We start from the raw sequence: 21310 nt of genomic DNA on the forward strand, positions 1-21310 counted from the left end.
AATTTTACAACTTGTCATCAACCCAGAGAGTTCCTTTGTGCTTGCAACAGAGCGGGTTGAGCACACCCCTTAACAGGCAGCCATTGCTGTGCCTCTTTACTCCACACCCTGTAACTAGGCAAATGGTCTTGCTCAGCCATTTGGTTGGTGCCTCAGTGCTGCCCTGTTCCTCCCCCCAACCCCTCAGCAATCAGCTGTCGAGTGACCCTTAGGGAAGTGATTCAGTCAATGGTCAGTGGTGTGGTAGTCACCAGGTGGAGAGTGAGTTAAGAAGCAGATTCAGGCCTTCTGGAGGCCTTCCAGCTCACCCATTCTAGAGGGCTCCAGAGCCCTCACTAAGGTCTTCCACTAGCTGTGGCCCAGGCCTTGAGGAGTAGTGAATCTCTTCCCCCTTCCCTGTCTGTCCATCCTACCAACAGTGGATGTCTGTCTCGTCACAGTCTGTGAGATCTGGTCTCCCTTATTTGAGCGACCTGAGGAGACGGAGGGCCAGTTAGGTTGGGGGCCTGGCTCCCTCAGGGATGATAGCTGGGCAGGATGTGAGAACCAGGCCCTGAAAGAGGTGCCGACTGAGATCTGTCTTCTCTTATCCAGGACTGGGACCTTGGAGGGTGAAAGTTGTACCTTAGGGCTTTGCCCTTTCTTGTCAGGACAGAGACTTAACATTAAAATCTGGTAGAGATTTACAGGAACATCATTAGCTGACTATGTATGACCTCACCTCAAGAACAAAGGATCTGACACTGAGAAGTCTGCAACAACTAACTGCGCCCATCCCTCACCTTTTGCTTTTAAAGGAGCTTGCTGAAAGCTTTCAGTAACTTTGGGGTTCTTAGAGCATGAGCCACCCATCTCCTTGTATCAATCTGTAATAAACCTTTGTCTGTTCCAAACTCTGCGTTTTAGTATTGACAGGCCTCACTGTGTCAGGCACAAGGCCTTGAGATTCGGTACATGCTGACATGTAGTCAGTTTCCATTCCCACTCCCAGCCCTAAGCAAACCACTAGTCTACTTGCTGTCTCTCTAGATTTGTCTTTTCTGAGTGTTTCATATATTGTAGTCTCTCATATCTGGTGTCTTTCACTGGGCATAATGTTTTTAAGGTCCATCCATGTGATAACAGGTATCAATAGTTGGCTACTACCTTTTAAACAATGTATTTAAATAGTCTGGTATTTTGAGATCAGATGTGGTTTCATGAGTCTGGTTTTCTAAAGTATCTCCTTAAATGACCAAACGCATTATCTTTTTCATTTTCTTTCTAGGATTTGGTGGCTTTTGAATATCAGTGGACTAGCTTCTTCGCTAATTTTGACACAGAAATTCCCTTCTTGCTAGAATTGTCCGAATCTCAGGCTGGTGAGGTATGTAAAGGAAGGGTCAAAAAGAAAGAAAAAATTGGCTAATTTTTTTAATTTTTATTAAAAAATTTTTCAGACTACAACACTACCAATCCTAATTTGGTTATCATTTCCTTAAACTTTGTTGCATGATGTAAAGAAATTTTTAGTTTCTGTGCCACCCCCTATATATATATATAAGAATGTATATATATGAATATATAATATATATATAAGAATATATATATGTTCTTATATATTCTTTTTGGTTTTTCTGTGCCAGTTTCTTTATAATAAAGATACTCATTTCTTAGAGGTGGTGTCCTTGTCAGTCAGGAATTCTGCTGGGCACCAGTTAGTAAGCCTAGGAATAATTCTTCACATATGAATAGCACACCTTTGTCAGTTGAACCTCTAGGTGATGACAAGCTTTCTTTCTAAGCAAACAACGTGAAGTTGCTAGGTTCAGGCTAGGAACCATTCCATGAGTAAACTGAGGTATGTAAATCAAGAACTAAGGTACAGAACTGTTCCCAAAACTAGTCAACAGGCAGAATCAAAGAGATCTTGAGCTTGCATTTGAGCTTACTTTGGGTTTGGACTGCCAGTCTTCAGTCTCCTGTGTTTCACTGTGACCCAGTATAAGCCCTACTCCTGATCTTTAGAACTGGAGCTGATCTTTGTTGCCATGCACTTTACTTTTACCTTTTTTACCTTATGCTATAAACCCCACAGTATATTGGTATTATTCTTGTTTAGTCAATTATCTTTTTATCTTTAAAAATACTTATTAAAGATTTTAAGTAATTTAAAAATCTTACATATCTGCCCATGCAGTTGAAATTTCTGGTGCTGTTCATTTCTTTGTGTTAGACACAGATGTTCATATGATATAATTCCCTTCTCCCTGAAGGATATCCTTTAACATTTTTTATAGTGTGAATCTTCTGATGATTCAGAAGAAAATTCTTCCAGCTTTTGTATGTCTGAAAATATTTTTTTCACTTTCATTTTTAAAAGTATTTTTGTGGTGTATGGAATCCTAGGTTGACAGTTTTTTCCTTTCAGTACTTGAAAGATGTTGTTTCACTCTTTTCTCACTTGCGTTGTTTCTAATGATGTATTTTATCTTTTTCTTTGTTCTCCTGCATATAACTAGTCTTTTTTCCCCTCTGGTAGCTTTGAAGATTTTCTCTTTCATTACTGGTTTTGAGTAATTTGATTACCATATGTCTAACTGTAATTTTTTAACTGTTCATTTTTTTAAATCATTTATTTTTATTTTTGGCTGCCCTGTGTCTTCATTGCAGGGAAGACTTCATTGCTTTCTCTAGTTGCTATAAGCCGGAGCTACTCTCCAGTTGTGGCGTACAGACTTCTCATTGCAGCGGTTTCTCTTGTTTCAGGGCACAGGCTCAAGGCATTGGGCTTCAGTAGCTGCAGGTTGTGGGCTCAGTAGTTGTGGTGTGTGGGCTTTCAGATGTGCAGGCTTCAGTAGTTGTGGCACACGGGCTTAGTTTCCTTGCAGCATGTGGAATCTTCCTGGACCAGGGATCGAATCTGTGTCCCCTGTGTTGGCATTCTTAACCACTGGACCACCAGGAAAGTCCTGTCTGACTGTAATTTTGATCATACTTCTTATGCTTGGGTTTTGTTGAACTTTTTGGATCTGTGGATTTATAATTGTATCAAGTTTGGGAAGTTTTTGGCTATTGTTTTTTCTGTCCTCTTTCCCTTCAGAGACTCCAGTTACCTCTATATTAGGCGACTTGAAGTTGGCCCACCTCTTACTGATGCCCATTTCCTTTTTGTTTTTTTAATTCTTTTTTTTTTTCTTCTCTCATTACTGATTCTAAGAGTGAAAAATATTCACAAAGATTTGCTCAGGCAAGTGTCACTCCTGGTTTCTTGGTACCTTGTTCTCATTTCCACTTTCTTCCCATTCTCTTTCACCCATTCTGTTACTAATAGGTAACAAATCTCTGATAAACTCTTTTCTGTCTCTTTTGCACAAATGATCAGATACATTGCTGTTTTCTTATAAACTCTTCTTTCTTTCATTGAAGAGTAGCATACTATATGTAGTCATTTCTACTTTGCTCTTTTAACACTATGCTCAGTGTATCCTAGAACTCTCTCTAGGTCAGTTCATTGAGAGCTTCCTCATTCTTTGTTATAATTCATAGTACAGTTGACCCTTGAACAATGCAGACTTGAACTACCTGGGTCCACTGATACATGGATATTTTTCAGTAGTAAATACTACAGTACTGCAATTCACGATTGGTTGAATTCATGATTGGATGTGGAGAAGCTCCGAATGCAGAGGGCTAACTGTAAGTTATACACAGATTAACCCATGTGTTCAGCTGTACTCCATTGTGTGGATTTATCTTAATTTACTCAGCCACTCTCTTAGGTATGTGTATTTAGGTTATTTTCAATATTATGCCATTGCAAACAGTGCCATAGTAAATAACTCTGTGCTTATGTATTTTCATATTGTTGGAGGTTTGTATACCTAGTAATGGGATTGCTGGGTCACAAGGTAAGTGCATTTGTAGTTGTGTTAGCTATTGCCAAATTTCCCTTCAGAAAGATTGTACCGATTTGCATTCCCACTAGCAACATATGAGAGTGCCTGTTTCGCCATAGCTTCCCCAGTAGAATGTGTTGTCATACTTTTTAAGTTTTGACAGTCTCATAGATGAGAACTGATATCTTGGAATTATTTTAGTTTGTGTTTTTCTAATTATTACTAAGCTTGAACACTTTTTCATATGTTTGAAGGCCATTTTATATTTTATTTTCATGTCTTTTTCCCATTTTAATATTGGCACAGTATTATTAACTGGAGCTATAGAGTACAGGTTTTAGGTCTTTTGTCCATTGTTTTTTTGAGTTCTTTATATATATTTAGGCTATTAACTTTTTGTCTATGATATATATTCAAAATATTTCTTCCTTTTTATCAGTTGCTTTGTTTATTGTGGTTTCTTGCCATGCAAACTTTTTATATAAATTTATTAATATTTTCTTATATTGCCTATGGATTTTAAATCGTATATACAGAAAGGCTTATTAAGGTTAAAGAGGAGTTTACTCATTTAGTACTTATATGGTTTAATTTTTTAAATTTAGATCCCTAATTTACTTGAAATCTTCTTGTGTATATGATGTGAGATATGAATCTAATTTTATCTCTTGTCCCCAAATCCAGTTAGAATCCTGACTATGTTGCTCACTAGCTCTGTGACCTGGGACACATGTAAATTAGCCAGCTCATCTGTGGAGAGGGTATCATGATAGACTGAACCACATAGGATTACAGTTGACCATTGAACAGCACTGGTTTTAGGGACCCAGACCCTCCACATTCTGCATGTAACAGTCAGCATTCTGCATGTAACTTATTGTCAGCCTTTTGTGTACACAACAGCCTTTTGTGTACAGCCTTTTGTGTACAGTCAACATTCTGCATGTAACTTACAGTCAGCCTTTTGTGTACACAACTCCTCCTATACTCAATCATTCCATATCTGTGTTTCCTTGGCATCTGCAGTTCCACATTCACAGATTCAACCAATTGTAGATCATATATTATTGTGGTATTTACTATTTTAAAAGATCCACATATAAGCGGAACTGTCCAGTTCAAACCTATGTTGTTCAAGGATCAACTGTATTTGAGATAATATATTTAAATACTTACCATAGTTCACATGGTAAATCCTCAATAAACTTTAACTGATTACTTTTAAAGAGTTTTTACAAATCAGTAAGACAAACTCCAACTAATAAACATACAGAGGATGTAAATAAGCAGTTAATGACCAAAGGGAAGTCCAAATGGCCACTGAACATATCTGAAATATTCTGCTTCATTAAAAATCAAAGTAAAATAAATCAACAATGAGGTACCATTTTTCATTTGTCACCATATTTTTAAAAGGACATTTAATGGACAGTGCTTACCTTGAGATAGGCACACTCAGATATTGTAAGTGGAAGTGTACATTAATCAAACTTTTTTGAAACCAATTTAGCAATATAGTTCTGCCTTTTTACCCTATAATTTCATTTGCCTTAAGGACATAATCAGAAATGTAGATAAAATTTATGATAAATTCATTGTAGTATTATTCATGATATAAGAAAGTTAGTAGCAATATAAATTTCCAAGAATAAAGGACTTTTAATAAACTTTGGTACAATCTGTATATATTCTATGACTATACCATAAAAAAAAGACTTGAAGAAAATGTACCAGAATGTTAACAGTTCTTAGAGATTGTAGGTGTTTTTATTGTGTTCTAAAATAAGCATATATTACGTATTTAAATTGAAGGGGAAACAGTCAGTATTATTTAAGGAGATTCAAATTGCCTTTTGAAGTTTTGAACTCTTGACATAGATCCTGCATATTAATGTTTGATTAATGTTTAGCACTATGCACGTCAAAGCTGAGACATACGTCTGTGGTTTCCTGAGAAACTTCTGTCAGTACTTCTATCCCTTGGATTCTTCCTCATTGCTGATGTTAAATTAGTATTATTAGAATTAATAAATATTGTAATTTATAGAAGTAACATACTTCTATTATTGAAAATGTAGAAAAATTTTAATAGAAGAAAAATACTCCTTTATGGTTAGTAACTTAGAACACTGATGGTGGTTCTTCCAACTTCCTTTCAGTAGTTAAAAACTAAAAATTTGACAAGAATGTCTTTCCTTCACCTTCCATTTCCTTTCTTTTTCTTTTGCAGCCATTTGCCTTTTTCCTTTGCTAATTTTTGTTTGCTATCCCCAAAATTCGTGTTGTCCTCTTGTGTTCTTGTAAAAACCTGCAAACATATCTCTCCCTCTTTTTCTCATTCTCTGTCTCTTTGACACACTTTATTTATATACCTGCATGCATATATCAGGGGTTTGTGATTGTTTTATAAAATTGTGATCTTAATATATATAATGTTGGCTTCTTTTTTAGCCATTCAGAAGTTACTTTAGTCATGGAATGATCTCCAGTCATATAACTGAAAATAGGTAAGATTCTTGGGAAAGAAAGGTGAATGGTAATAGAGAAAATGGGGTTGATAAGGGAGTGGAAATGGGGGTAGAATCTTAGTCTAGAAGCTGGATCAAGAAAGTACGAGTTGATTTTCTTACAGAGTAAGAAATCCATACTCTATAAAATCCTTTCACTCCTTCTGTATTTATGTATTAAAAAGTTTTATATTAAACTGGTTTTTAAAACATTGTAACTTGCTAAAATCTAAAGAAAGGAATTTTTTTTATTCCATCCCTAGCCTAGCAAAACTAGAGGAAGCAGGGTGTCTAAGGGCTTGGCAGGCATCAACTGTGGCTTTTAGGGAGTAAACGGGATCCAGCATAAAGGTCCAGCCCCAGGAAGACATGGGAGCATGAGGGCTGCTGTGCTTGTTTTCTTGTAGTGTTTCCTCAGCACCCATGATAATCAGGAGGGCCAAGCTGGGGATAGTTCCTCTGATCAATAAATGAGAGTTCAGTTCAGTTCAGTTCAGTCACTCAGTTGCATCCAACTCTTTGCGACCCCATGGACTGCAGCACGCCAGACCTCCCTGTCCATCACCAACTCCTGGAGTTTACACAGACTCATGTCCATTGATGTGGTGATGCCATCCAACCTCTGTCTCATCCTCTGTCATCCCCTTCTCCTCCCGCCTTCAATCTTTTCCATCATCAGGGTCTTTTCCATTGAGTCAGTTCTTCGTATCAGGTGGCCAAAGTATAGGAGTTTCAGCATCAGTCCTTCCAATGAATATTCAAGGTTGATTTCCTTTAGGATGGACTGGTTGGATCTCCTTGCTATCCAAGGGACTCTCAAGAGTCTTCTCCAACACCACAGTTCAAAAGCATCAGTTCTTCGGCACTCACTCTCTTTATAGTCCAACTCTCACATCCATACATGACTACTGGAAAAACCATAGCTTTGACTAGATGAACCTTTGTTGGCAAAGTAATATCTCTACTTTTTAATAAGCTGTCTAGGTTGGTCATAACTTTTCTTCCAAGGAGCAAGTGTCTTGTAATTTCATGGCTGCAGTCACCATCTGAAGTGATTTTGGAGCCCCCCAAAAAAGTCTGACACTTGTTTCTGCATCTATTTGTCAGGAAGTGATGGGACCAGATGCCATGATCTTAGTTTTCTGAATGTTGAGTTTTAAGCCAACTTTTTCACTCTCTTTCACTTTCATCAGGAGGTCCTTTAGTAGTTCTTCGCTTTCTGCCATAAGGGTGGTGTCATCTGCACATCTGAAGTTATTGATATTTCTCCTGGCAATCTTGATTCTGCCTTCTGCTTCATCCAGCCCAGCGTTTCTCATGATGTACTCTGCATATAAGTTAAATAAGCAGGGTGACAATACACAGCCTTGACGTACTCCTTTCCCAATTTGGCACCAGTCTGTTGTTCCATGTCCAGTTCTAACTGTTGCTTCTTGACCTGCATACAGATTTCTCAGGAGGCAGGTCAGGTGGTCTGGTATTCCCATCTCTTTCAGAATTTTCTATAGTTTGTTGTGATCCACACAGTGAAAGGCTTTGGCATAGTCAATAAAGCAGAAATAGATGTTTTTCTGGAACTCTCTTGCTTTTTCGATGATCCAATGGATGTTGGCAATTTGATCTCTGGTTCCTCTGCCTTTTCTAAAACCAACTTGAACATATGGAAGTTCACGGTTCATGTATTGCTGAAGCCTGGCTTGGAGAATTTTGAGCATTACTTCACTAGCGTGTGAGATGAGTGCAATTGTGCTGTACTTTGAGCATTCTTTGGCATTGCCTTTCTTTGGGACTGGAATGAAAACTGAAAACTTTTCCAGTCCTGTGGCCACTGCTGAGTTTTCCAAATTTGCTGGCATATTGAGTGCAGCACTTTCACAGCATTATCTGTTAGGATTTAAAATAGCTCAACTGGAATTTCATCACTTCCACTATCTTTGTTCGTAGTGATGCTTCCTAAGGCCCACTCGACTTTGCATTCCAGAATGTCTGGCTCTAGGTGAGTGATCACACCATCGTGGTTATCTGGGTCATGAAGATCTTTTTTTATAGTTCTTCTGTGTATTCTTGCCACCTCTTCTTAATATCTTCTGCTTCTGTTAGGTCCATACCATTTCTGTCCTTATTGTGCCCATCTTTGCATGAACAGTTCCCCTGGTATCTCTAATTTTCTTGAAGAGATCTCTAGTCTTTCCCATTCTATTGTTTTCCTCTATTCCTTTGCATTGATCACTGAGGAAGGCTTTCTTATCTCTCCTTGATATTCTTTGGAACTCTGCATTCAAATGTGTATATCTTTCCTTTTCTCCTTTGCCTTTCACTTCTCTTCTTTTCTCACCTATTTGTAAGGCCTCCTCAGGCAACCATTTTGCCTTTTTGCATTTCTTTTTCTTGAGGATGATCTTGATCCCTGTCTCCTGTACAATGTCATGAACCTCCATCCATAGTTCTTCAGGCACTCTTATCTATCAGATCTAATCCCTTGAATCTATTTGTCACTTCCACTGTACAGCCATAAGGGATTTGATTTAGGTCATACCTGAATGGTCTGGTGGTTTTCCCTACTTTCTTCAATTTAAGTCTGAATTTGGCAATAAGGAGTTCATGATCTGAGCTACAGTCAGCTCCCAGTCTTGTTTTTGCTGGCTGTATAGAGCTTCTCCACCTTTGGCTGCAAAGAATATAATCAATCTGATTTCGGTATTGACAATCTGGTAATGTCCATGTGTTAGAGTCTTCTCTTACGTTGTTGGAAGAGGGTGTTTGTTATGACCAGTGTGTTCTCTATTAGCCTTTGCCCTGATTCATTCTGTACTCCAAGGCCAAATTTGCCGGTTACTCCAGGTATTTCTTGACTTTCTACTTTGCATTCCAGCCCCCTATAATGAAGAGGACATCTTTGGATGTTAGTTCTAGAAGGTCTTATAGGTCTTCATAGAACCATTCATCTTCAGCTTCTTCAGCACTGTTGGTCGGGGCATAGACTTGTATTACCGTGATACTGAATGGCTTGCCTTGGAAAAGAACAGGGATCATTCTGTCGTTTTTGAGACTGCATCCAAGTACTGCATTTCGGACTCTTTCATTGACTGTGATGGCTACTCCATATCTTCTAAGGAATTCTTGCTGATAGTAGTAGATATAATGGTCACCTGAGTTAAATTCACTCATTCCAGTCCATTTTAGTTTGCTGATTCTTAAAATGTCGATGTTGACTCTTGTCATCTCCTGTATGACCACTTCCAATTTGCCTTGATTCATGGACCTAACATTCCAGGTTCCTATGCAGTATTGCTCTTTACAGCATCAGACTTTACTTCCATCACCAGTCACATCCACAAACTGGGTATTGTTTTTGCTTTGGCCCCGTCTCTTCAATCTTTCTGGAGTTATTTCTCCACTGATCTCCAGTAGCATATTTGGCACCCTCCAACCTGGGGAGTTCATCTTTCAGTGCCCATCTTTTTGCCTTTTCATACTGTTCATGGGGTTCTCAAGGCATAATACTGAAATGGTTTGACATTCCCTTCTCCAGTGGACCACGTTTTGTCAGAAGTCTCCACCATGACCTGTCCATCTTGGGTGGCCATACACAGCATGGCTCATAGTTTCATTGAGTTAGACAAGGCTGTGGTCCATGTGATTAGATTGTATAGTTTTCTGTGATGGTGGTTTATAGTCTGTCTGGCCTCTGATGGAGAAGGATAAGAGGCTTATAAATGAGAGTAGATCTTTCCTTTCTTTTCTTCCCTAATTCCAGTCCAATCTGATAAGGAGACAAACTACCTGACTAGGATTCAGAGTCATCTTTTTCTGCTCAGTGTGTCACTTAGCTTAAATTAAGCATCAGAATAGAATCAGAGTCATGTTTACTTTCAAAAACCACAGTTTGATGCTTAAGAACAGTGAAAAGAAATGCAAAGGATTTTCCGCATGACATACTCTTAAGTGAAACGTGTCATTTTGGGGGCTCCAGAGAGCTGTAGTACCGTAGTCCTTTATGTCTCAGCACAGAAGAGAATTCAGCAAGAGGCAAAGTAATAGGTAAGAAGTGATTTATTAGAATAGGATGCTTTTGAGGCTTACAAGGGGGCAGTTGACAGACACTACATCTCCAAGAACCTTCTGGGCTACAATTTTATAATCATAGAAAGTGGGGAGGGGGAAATCTTTGTCTTTCTGGAGTAGAAGTCATGCTTCCATCATCAGCTACTCCTCTAGATTGAGCAGGAGAGTTTTCTTGTCCCTACATGGTCAAACTAGGTCCACAAATTATTGTTTTTTTGTTGGGTGCAGAGAGCATGTCCTAGCTTACTGAGCTCACTGGGCAAGATGTGGGTCTCATGTCACCATTGTTTTAATGTTTTGGGGCGTGTTTTGTGCTCCTGTTGCATGGTTTTGTGGTAACCACAAAAGTAGCAAACCTACTTTCTTGAATAATCATAAACTTACAGGGGTCTACCATGTTCTTTCTACTTATAGTCTCCTAGTGGGATTAACTATTTAATCACCTGCTTTGTCCCTTTACTTTGCCGCTTTCATAAGGACACTTTCAGGAAAGGATATGTGATAAAGAAAGCTGGCTTAGTCTGTTTTAGCTGCTGTGACAAAAATATCATAGACTGGGTAGCTTATAAACAACATTTATTTCTCCATTACAGTTCTGGAGACTGGGAAGTCCAAGATCATGGCACTGGTAGATTTGGTGTCTGGTGAGGGCCTACTTTTTCATAGATGGCTGTCATTTCACTATAACTTCATGTGGCAGGAGGGGCAAGGGACTCTCTCTGGAACCGCTTTTTATAAGTCTGTTTTATAATCCTGTTCATGAAGGCTCAATGAAGGCCCAAATCTCTCTCTCCTAATACCATCACTTCGGTGGTTTGGATTTTAGCAAGTTGAATTTTGGACGGACACAACATTCAATCTGTAGCAGAAAATATCTTTTTAAAATACCCTATAGTCATTGACTATTTGTTGAGAAGGCATGACATACTAAACAACAGATACATGATTAAAAAATAAACCAGACACAGTCTCTTCCCTCATAGAGTGTATAGCATGGTGGAGAAATAAGGCATTAATCAAGCATCCTCACAAAAAAAATATGTAATTGCAAAACTCTGATTCCTTGAAGGAGAAAAGAACATGGTTACTGTGAAGACCATACCCCAGAGCTGACCTCTGGGGGTAGATGTGAATGATAAGTAAGAATATTAAGGGAGAAAAGCAGTGGTCCTGAGATGAAAATATCAGAAACATAAAAGAAATGTGTGTGAAGGAAAATAAATTTGAGTTTGCCTGAAAGGGGGAGTTGGGAGAGAGTGGCCTTTCATGGAGCTAAGGAAATTGTCTAGGCCAGACCATGTAAGTCCCTGTTGGCCATGTGAAAATTTCAGCCCTTCTAAAAGTAAAGGTTTTGTGTGTTTAAAAGATTGTCTTCTCTGCCATGTGGAGAATGGATTGTAGAGGGCAGAGTAGAAAGCACAGAAACTACAAGGAAGCATTGCAGCCAAGAGGAAAGAGGGTAAAGGGGGGATGGTTGCAGGAATGGGCAGGTATGAGAAAGTTTGCAGCTGGGCTTTCCTCATTCCCTCCTAAAAGCTATACAGGAATGGTTAACAGCTCTGTTGTCTGTCTTCAGTGTATCACAACTGCTATCATTCTTGAAAATGTATATTTCTATCAAAATGCTGCTGTATAAAATTGAGATTTTGCTCTGTCTCTGCATCATGAATAGCAAACTTAAAGAACTTTCTCCTTAAGCAGCAAGAGAAGTTGAAAATATAAATGTGACTTCGGTTTAGTTATGTCTTCTCTTCTCAACTAACAGGGAGCGTTAGGTGGACTGTACTGATCACCTTGCTCAAACTGCAGGATGCCACTCAGAGAAGCCCAAGAATGTCCTCATTTAGAAGTTTCCTTGGCCAGGAATCTCTTCACTAATCATGTTTTTGATTTGCCACTCTAGCCCTAATAGGCAGCCATTCGTTCTCTTTGGTAATCACTCCACACGAGAAAACCTCAATGCTGGCAACTTTAACTTCCCTTCTGAAGGGCACCTAGTACGCAGCACTGGTCCCAGTGGGAGCTTTGCCAGACACATGGTGAGTGACTTGACTTCCTGGTGCTTAATTGGTTTTATTATCAATTGGGGAGGAGGGGAGCTGGATAAATGGAACTTTTCGAATTGGTGAATTGATTTAACCTTAAACTTGAAGTTGTTTTGGTGTAAAAAGTGATTAAAAACTGTTTTTATATAAAAGTACTAGGTATGATTTGAAAGCATATTTAATTTTAAAATATTTGAAAGGAAAAGGATAAAAAAATACAAGCCAAACTTTAAGATAGCCAATTAGTATCAATAGTAGAATAAGAATTTTAAATTAACTTGAAAATAGTCATTCCAAGCCTAAGTTTATGTCTTGACTGTTACATTTCAAGTGCTGAGAGAGAACTATCACCTAGAAATCTATATCCAGTGAAAATCCCGTTTAGTAATGAGGTAATCAAGACATGCCCAGATGAAAGAAAACTTAAGAGAATTTGTTACCAGCAGACCTACCTTAAAAGAATGATTAAAGGGGGACTTCCCTGGTGGCCCAGTGGCTAAGACTCCACGCTCCCAATGCAGAGTGCTCGGGTTCAATTCCTGGTCGGGGAATTAGATCCCACGTGCTGAAACTCTGAGTTTGGATTCTGCAACTGAGAGTTCACAGGCCACATGTTGCAACTAAGATCCAGAGCAGCCAAATAAATACATAAAAATAAGTATTAATAAAAAAGAATGACTAAAGGAAGTTTGGGTGAAATGAAGAAATGATTTAAAAAGGAAGGACTCTTAGAACAATAAGGAGGATGAAAGAATACAATGATGAAACCAGTACATTTTTTTGTATACTTTAAAACAGTGAATTTTTATCTCAAAAAGTTACAAAAAAAGAAACCAGCCCCAGTCACACTCACGTTATGGATGATACAACCAGTTTCTGTTTTTAGGTCTTTATGACTCCAAAGCCAAAGGGCTTTGACTCATTAATTCAGTAATCCTTTTTGACTATGTTCCAGTCACTATGCTAGGTTGAGGAAAATATTTATGGTCTTTGCCTTGGAGGATCTCACAGACTACTAGAAGAGTCAGTGAGGATTGTGCTCTAAAATGTTTGGAGTGATAATTTAGCCATCCATTATACACCTTAGAATGGCTGAAACACTGACACCACCAAATGCTGGAGAGAATGGAGCTTCCGAAACTCTCATTCATTACTGGTGAGAATGCAAAATAGTGCAGCCACTTTGGAAGACAGTTTGACAGTTTCTTACAAAACTAAACATCGTTTTAGCGTCAGTTATGCTCCTTAGTATTTACCAAGAGAGTTGAAAATTTATGTCCACACAAAAAGCAGCTACACAAGGAATTTATTTATAACATCACTTTTTATAATTGCCAAAACTTGGAAGCAACCAAGTTGTCCTTTAGTAGGTGAATGGATAAATAAAACTGTGGTAAATCTATATAGTAGACTGTGTTCCAGTGATTAAAAAGGGCTATCAAGCCACAAAAAGACATGCTGTTGCTGCTGCTGCTGCTTAGTCGCTTCACTTGTGTCCTGCTCTGTGTGACCCCAAGGACTGCAGCCTGCCAGGCTCCTTTGTCCATGGGATTCTCTAGACAACAGTACTAGAGGGTATTGCCATGCCCTCCTCCAGGGTATCTTCCCGACCCAGGGATTGAACCCAGATTAGGGAAGCCCCACAAAAAGACATGCAGGGACCTAAAATGCATACTGCTAAGCTGAAGAGCCAGGGACTTGCCTGGTGGTCTAGTGGTTAAGAATCTGCCTTGCAATTCAGGGAATGCCAGTTTGATCCGTGGTCTGGGAACTAAGATCCCACGTACTGTGCCACAACTACTGAGCCTGCACATTCTGGAGCTTGTGTACCATTGCTAGAAAGCCTGAATGATGCAACTAAGACCTGATGCAGCCAAATAAACAAATAAATATATATATTTTAAAATGTTAAGCTAATCTGCAAAGGCTACATAGTGTATGATTTCTACTGTGTGACATTCTGGAAAAGGTAGAACAATGGAGACAGTACAGTAAAGGAAATTCCCTGGTGGTCCATTGGTTAGGACGTTCACTGTCACTGCCAAGGGCCCGGGTTCAGTACCTGGACAGGAAACTAAGATCCCACAGGCCATGTGGTACAGCCAAAAAAAAAAATACCAGTGGAGATAGTAAAAGATCAGTCATTGCCTGGGGTTTGGGAGGAAAGGAGAATGGATGGATCACAGGGGATTTTTAGGAAAGTGAAATTATTCTGTATGATACTAAAATGATGAGCACGTCATTATACATTTGTCAAAATCCATAGAAAGTACAGTACTAAGAATGAACCCTAATATAAACGGTAGACTCTAGTTAATAATAATTTATCAGGACTTCCCTGGTGGTCCAGTGGCTGAGACACACCATGCTACCAATCCAGGGGGCCCAGTTCCCTAGTCAGGGAACTGGACTCCACATGCCACAACTAAAGATCCCATGTGTGACAACTAAGATCCAGAACAGCCAGATGATAAATAAAAATAAATATTTAAAAATAATAATTTATCAACATTAGTTCATCAGTTAAAACAAATATAATATTATAAGACAAATAATAGGGGAAATTGTGGAGACAGGGGGAAGGAGAGGAGGTAATATGGGAATTCTTTATACTCCTGGATCAGTCTTTCTTTAAACCTGAAACTGCTCTAAAAATAGTCTATTAAAACAAACATTTAGCAGATTATTTACACAACTTTTAATAATAATCAGAGTGCTTTATTATACAAATATGAAAACATAATGAAGTTAAGGAACTCACTTGAGAGCTGGTCCTGGGGCAGTGGGGGCCCTAGTTATGAACTTTCATCTTCATTCAGCTCTGTTCCAAGGTAATATACTTAACTTTTCCATTTCTGTGCTATTTGTGAATAATTTACAAATTAAATAGGTGATATTAAATCTGCACATTCAGATTATCTGAGCAGTTTTACATTATACATGCAGATCCTATTGTACCAATTTCCTTTTTAGTGTAAACATCAATAAAAATTTTTTGAAGTATAGTCAATTTACAATAGTGTTAGTTTCAGGTGTACAGCACAGTGATTCAGTTATACATACACACACATATATATATCCTTCAGATTCTCTTCCCTTATAGGTTATTATATTTTGTAATATTGGCTATGCTATACAGTAGGTCCTTGTTATCTATTCTATATATAGTAATGGGTATATGTTCATCCCAACCTCCTAATTTGTTCCTCCTCCCATCCCCGTTTCCCCTTTGGTGACCATGCATTTGTTTTCTGTGCCTGTTGGTCTCTTACCGTTTGCAAAGTAAGTTTATTTGTATTTTTTTCTTTTTTTGGTTCCACATATAAGCGATAATATATGGTATTTATCTTTCTCTGGCTTACTTCACTTACTGTTATAATCTCTAGGTCCATCCATGTTGCTGCAAATGGCATTATTTCATCCTTTTTTGGCTGAGTAATAGCCCATTATGTATATATGTACCACGTCTTTATCTAATCATCTGTTGATAGACATTTATGTTGTTTCAATGTCTTAGCTATTGTAAAGAATCCTGCAGTGAACACTGGGGTGCATGTATCTTTTCCAGTTAGGATTTTCTCTGGATATGTGCCCAGGAGTACAGGATCATGTGGTAGCTCTATTTGTAGTTTTTTGAGGAGCCTCGATACTATTCTCCATAGTGGCTGCACCAGTTTATATTCCAACCAGTGATGTAGCAGGGTTCCATTTTCTCCATAGCCTCTCCAGCATTTATTATTTGTAGACTTTTGATGATAGCCATTCTGATCAATGTGAGGCGATACCTCATTGTAGTTTTGATTTGCATTTCTCTAATTAAACATGTTTAGCATCTTTTCACGTGCCTTTGACCATCTGTATGTCTTCTTTGAAGAAATTTTTTCATTATTTAAAATCTTCTGCCCATTTTTTCATTGAGTTGTTTGTTTTTTTTGATATTGATCTGTATGAGCTGTTTGTATATTTTGGAGATTAATCCCTTGTCAGTTGCATTTAAATAAATTTTAGGTTAATATATGCTTACATAAATTTCTGACATCATCTAAGGAAGCATATTTGAAATACATGGCACCTTGAAAAAAAGCCTTTAGTTAGGGAAAATTTGGAAATCCAAGGAACATGTTGGAAATAAGCCTATTAACCAACAATTAGAATTATGTACATGATTTTTCATTTAGATTCATGACTATGTTGATCATATTCACTATGGTATGATTTAGATTAGTCAGAATTAAATCTTCATTTCAAGTCTATAACTTGGGTTACAGAAAAATGCCATTATTTTCTCTTGTGACTTAAACAATGGAGTGAAATAGAAGGAATGGATATTTGTGTTATATTTAGCTATTTTTAATATACTGTACTAATTTCCTTTCCTTTAGTTCTTGTGGTAGCATTTTTGCATTTTGAACCTACTATCCTAGGAACCCTGATGAGATGTTGGATTTTCAAAGGAGAAAAGGACATCCATTTCCATCTGTATAAATGAACAACTAAGCAGGGAAGAAAAATAAGAATTAAAAAATCTAGAGAACTTATTTTCTCTCCTGGAAGGCCTGTGTACAAAGATGAAATACAGATGAAGAGAGGGGCCTGGGTATCACCTCCTTTCCTGAGTTTGTAGCTGCCCCTCCACATCTACATATCATGTCAACCAAGGTCCTCACTGTGAAAGATCTGGACTAAATATTAATGACAGTCAAAACCTAAGCACATTTTGTCTTCTTTTCCTTCTAAATTGTTAATTCTTTAGCATCCTGGGCTGACCCAACAGCAACCTCACAAAATAGCCGAAGTTAACACACAAAAGATATCTTTGGGAAAACAACAGTTAAAGGTGACCTTTTCCCCTATGCCTTTTCAGTTCAGTTCAGTCACTCAGTCATGTCCAACTCTTTGCGACCCCATGGACTGCAGCACACCAGGCTTCCCTGTCAATCACCAACTCCCGGAGCCTACTCAAACTCAGGTCCATTGCGTCGGATGCCTTTAAAAATTAATAAATCAGCTATTGGTAAAATAAAATGCATTTCCATTAATTACACACTTTGTAAAGTCCCTCCTCCTTTTTTACTTTTTTTCCTGACATCCAGGTAGTACAATGTGTTTCACCAAAGGGACCCTTGGCTTGTTCAAGAACATACTTTTTTGGAGCTACTCATGTTCCTTACTTGGGTAAGTCCATGTAAGTTGTCTCATCAGCTTGCCTATTCTCCCATGAACTAGAGATGGACTCAGGATTTACTCCTTTCCTCAGAAGCACATTTTATAGCCTCTAATTCCCTCTCTGGTTCCAAGTGGAGAGTTGTGCCTAACACATTTCACACAGAGTGTATTTCAGGAGGAATAATTATCAGCTCAGTATATATTAGTTCTAATCATATGTAAGACCATGTAATTGGTATCAGAGGGAAGGCAAAGATGAGTCAGCTGCAGTTGCAGATAGTGGGAGGAGATACGGGCTGCAGTGGGAGCTTGGATGACTCAGCCAAGTGCCTATTAGTCTTATGAGAAAAGTGAGGAAGAGCCACAGTAGAAGGGTACCTATAAGCTGGGAACATTGACAGGAGCAAGTGTCAATGCTCTTGAAAGGCCAGGCTGACTGAAGCTGTCCTCTTTGCTGGGCTAACCAGAAGCTACAGACTTCCAAAGAGACATAGAGAAGAATAAATGAGGATCCCAGCACTGTTCCACAGAGGAGAGTACATCAGAAACCAGGTTTTCTCCTGAGAGTTATTATGTAAGCTGAGAAATTCTGAACATAACATGACTTGAGTTGAATTGAGATGAAAAAAAGAGGTAGAACTGAGCCTGTTTACTTATACCTTCTTTTTAAAAAAATTAAATATAGAGGCAGAAACTTTCTGAAGCTGAAGATTCCACATGTCCTCTTTGGTATTTAGTGGTGATGCTGAGTGTGTTGTCAAGATCATTGTCCAGGATAAAGGTCTAAGAGGATATTCACAGAAGCTAGGTTTCACTATTACTTGTACGTGTACACTATTTAACTCAAAAGAAACAAAAATACAGTCCTTAACATCTCCTTCAAAATAGGAAATTCTAGTCTCCTTGTAAAGTGTTTGCATTTCCTGTAATCTCACATTAGTAATAAATGGTCCTCTTTTACAGGAGATGACAACAAACTGCCCAAGAAAACTGAACAAATGTAAGTCTTCATTTCTATTACACTTTTTATTTCTCAGAGTTAAGTTACTCAGAAGTTGAGACCATCACATCTACCTCCTTTTGAGATTGACATTGGGTAGGGCATTTGGTTTAAGACTGAGCAGAGCTGTGTGGTCTCCCAAGATGTCTCAACCCTGTCTCTCATCTTGGAGTCTAGGCTAGAGACTCTGCCAGGTTTGCCATCTGTTCCTTCTCCAGAACTCAGAGACTTCCTACCTGCACATCCATGCATTTAAATACCATAACTCTTCTTTTTTTCTTTTTTTAAAATGAAGAACCAGGCTTCCTTATTTCTTTTTTTTTTTTTGGCTGCACTGGGTCTCTGTCCCTACAAAGAATGAGCTTTCTGTAGTTGTGGAGAGCGGGAAAGTTACTCCTGCATTGTGTGGGCTTCTCATTGTTGTAGCTTCTCTTGTTGCAGAGCTTGGGCTGTACGGCGCATGGGCTTCATTAGTTGCAGCTCATGGGCTCACACGAATCCTATTGGATTAGGGCCCCACCCTTAGGACTGCCTTTAACTTTACCTTTTAAAGGCCCAACTGTACCTCCAAACATTGAGGGTTAAGGCTTCCATGTGGATTTTCAGTTCAGTTCAGTCGCTCAGTCGTGTCTTTGCGACCCCATGAATTGCAGCACGCCAGGCCTCCCTGTCCATCACCAACTCCCGGAGTTCACCCAAACTCATGTCCATCGAGTCCGTGATGCCATCCAGCCATCTCATCCTCTGTCGTCCCCTTCTCCTCCTGCCCACAATCCCTCCCAGCATCAGAGTCTTTTCCAATGAGTCAACTCTTCACATGAGGTGGCCAAAGTACTGGAGTTTCAGCTTTAGCATCATTCCTTCCAAAGAACACCCAGGACTGATCTCCTTTAGAATGGACTGGTTGGATCTCCTTGCAGTCCAAGGGACTCTCAAGAGTCTTCTCCAACACCACAGTTCAAAAGCATCAATTCTTCGGCGCTCAGCTTTCTTCACGGTACAACTCTCACATCCATACATGACCGCTGGAAAAACCATAGCCTTTGACTAGACGGACCTTTGTTGGCAAAGTAATGTCTCTGCTTTTGAATATGCTGTCTAGGTTGGTCATAACTTTCCTTCCAAGGAGTAAGTGTCTTTTAATTTCATGGCTGCAGTCACCATCTGCAGTGATTTTGGAGCCCCAAAAATAAAGTCTGACACTGTTTCCACTGTTTCCCCATCTGTTTGCCATGAAGTGATGGGACCAGATGCCATGATCTTCGTTTTCTGAATGTTGAGCTTTAAGCCAACTTTTTCACTCTCCTCTTTCACTTTCATCAAGAGGCTTTTTAGTTCCTCTTCACTTTCTGCCATAAGGGTGGTGTCATCTGCATATCTGAGGTTATTGATATTTCTCCCGGCAATCTTGATTCCAGCTTGTGTTTCTTCCAGCTCAGCGTTTCTCATGATGTACTCCGCATAGAAGTTAAATAAGCAGGATGACAATATACAGCCTTGACGTACTCCTTTTCTTATTTGGAACCAGTCTGTTGTTCCATATCCAATTCTAACTGTTGCTTCCTGACCTGCATATAGGTTTCTCAAGAGGCAGGTCAGGTGGTCTGGGATTCCCATCTCTTTCAGAATCTTCCACAGTTTATTGTGATCCACACAGTCAAAGGCTTTGGCATAGTCAATAAAGCAGAAATAGATGCTTTTCTGGAACTCTTCTTGCTTTTTCCATGATCCATCGGATGTTGACAGTCTGATCTCTGGTTCCTCTGCCTTTTCTAAAACCAGCTTGAACATCAGGAAGTTCATGGTTCACATATTGCTGAAGCCTGGCTTGGAGAATTTTGAGCATTACTTTACTAGCATGTGAGATGAGTGCAATTGTGCAGTAGTTTGAGCATTCTTTGGCATTGCCTTTCTTTGGGATTGGAATGAAAACGGACCTTTTCCAGTCCTGTGGCTACTGCTGAGTTTTCCAAATTTGCTGGCATATTGAGTGCAGCACTTTCACAGCATCATCTTTCAGGATTTGAAATAGATCAACTGGAATGCCAACACCTCCACTAGCTTTGTTCGTAGTGATGCTTCCTAAGGCCCACTTGACTTCACATTCCAGGATGTCTGGCTCTAGGTCAGTGATCACACCATCATGATTATCTGGGTTGTGAAGATCTTTTTTGTACAGTTTTTCTGTATTCTTGCCACCTCTTCTTAATATCTTCTGCTTCTGTTAGGTCCATACCATTTCTGTCCTTTATCCAGCCCATCTTTGCATGAAATGTTCCCTTGGTATCTCTGTGGATTTTGGAAGGACATAATCAGTCCATAATAATTCAGGAATCTCTGAATTCTATAAAGGGATTTTCATTCAGAAATATGAACATTAAATAGAGTTCTGTTATTACCTAATTAGATATCCTGGCATAAACTCTTTAGGTCTGTGCTTCCCAAAGGTAGGAGACAGACCACAGAAAATCATTTAAGGATCTTTTTAAAAAGATATGTTTCCCAGGCTATGGTATTTCTCAAAACCACTAAATCAGACTTTCTAGAGTAGGACCCATATGACTCTGTCCAAAACATATAAAGTAATATAGTCACACTAGAAAATTTGAAAATAAAGGGAAAAAAATAAGATTAGCTGTAATTCCTCCT

At 38.8% G+C, this 21310-nt stretch overlaps 1 protein-coding gene across 3 annotated transcripts in view; it reads left to right on the forward strand.

The window, feature by feature from the left end:
- The window catches only part of DNAAF9 (dynein axonemal assembly factor 9), a 173199-nt gene that overhangs the window by 66667 nt on the left and 85222 nt on the right, over positions 1 to 21310 (forward strand). For 2 of the 3 annotated variants that reach the window (XM_061436679.1, XM_061436680.1), the window contains exons 8-12: positions 1268 to 1366; positions 6330 to 6385; positions 12354 to 12489; positions 17589 to 17670; positions 18625 to 18661. In XM_061436679.1, the coding sequence (XP_061292663.1) occupies positions 1268 to 1366; positions 6330 to 6385; positions 12354 to 12489; positions 17589 to 17670; positions 18625 to 18661 (410 nt within the window). The remainder of the gene's footprint in view (positions 1 to 1267; positions 1367 to 6329; positions 6386 to 12353; positions 12490 to 17588; positions 17671 to 18624; positions 18662 to 21310) is intronic. The other variant, XM_061436681.1, reaches the window with a different exon arrangement.

This window comes from Bos javanicus, chromosome 13, assembly GCF_032452875.1.
Source record: "Bos javanicus breed banteng chromosome 13, ARS-OSU_banteng_1.0, whole genome shotgun sequence".
Classification (NCBI taxonomy): Eukaryota; Metazoa; Chordata; class Mammalia; order Artiodactyla; family Bovidae; genus Bos; species Bos javanicus.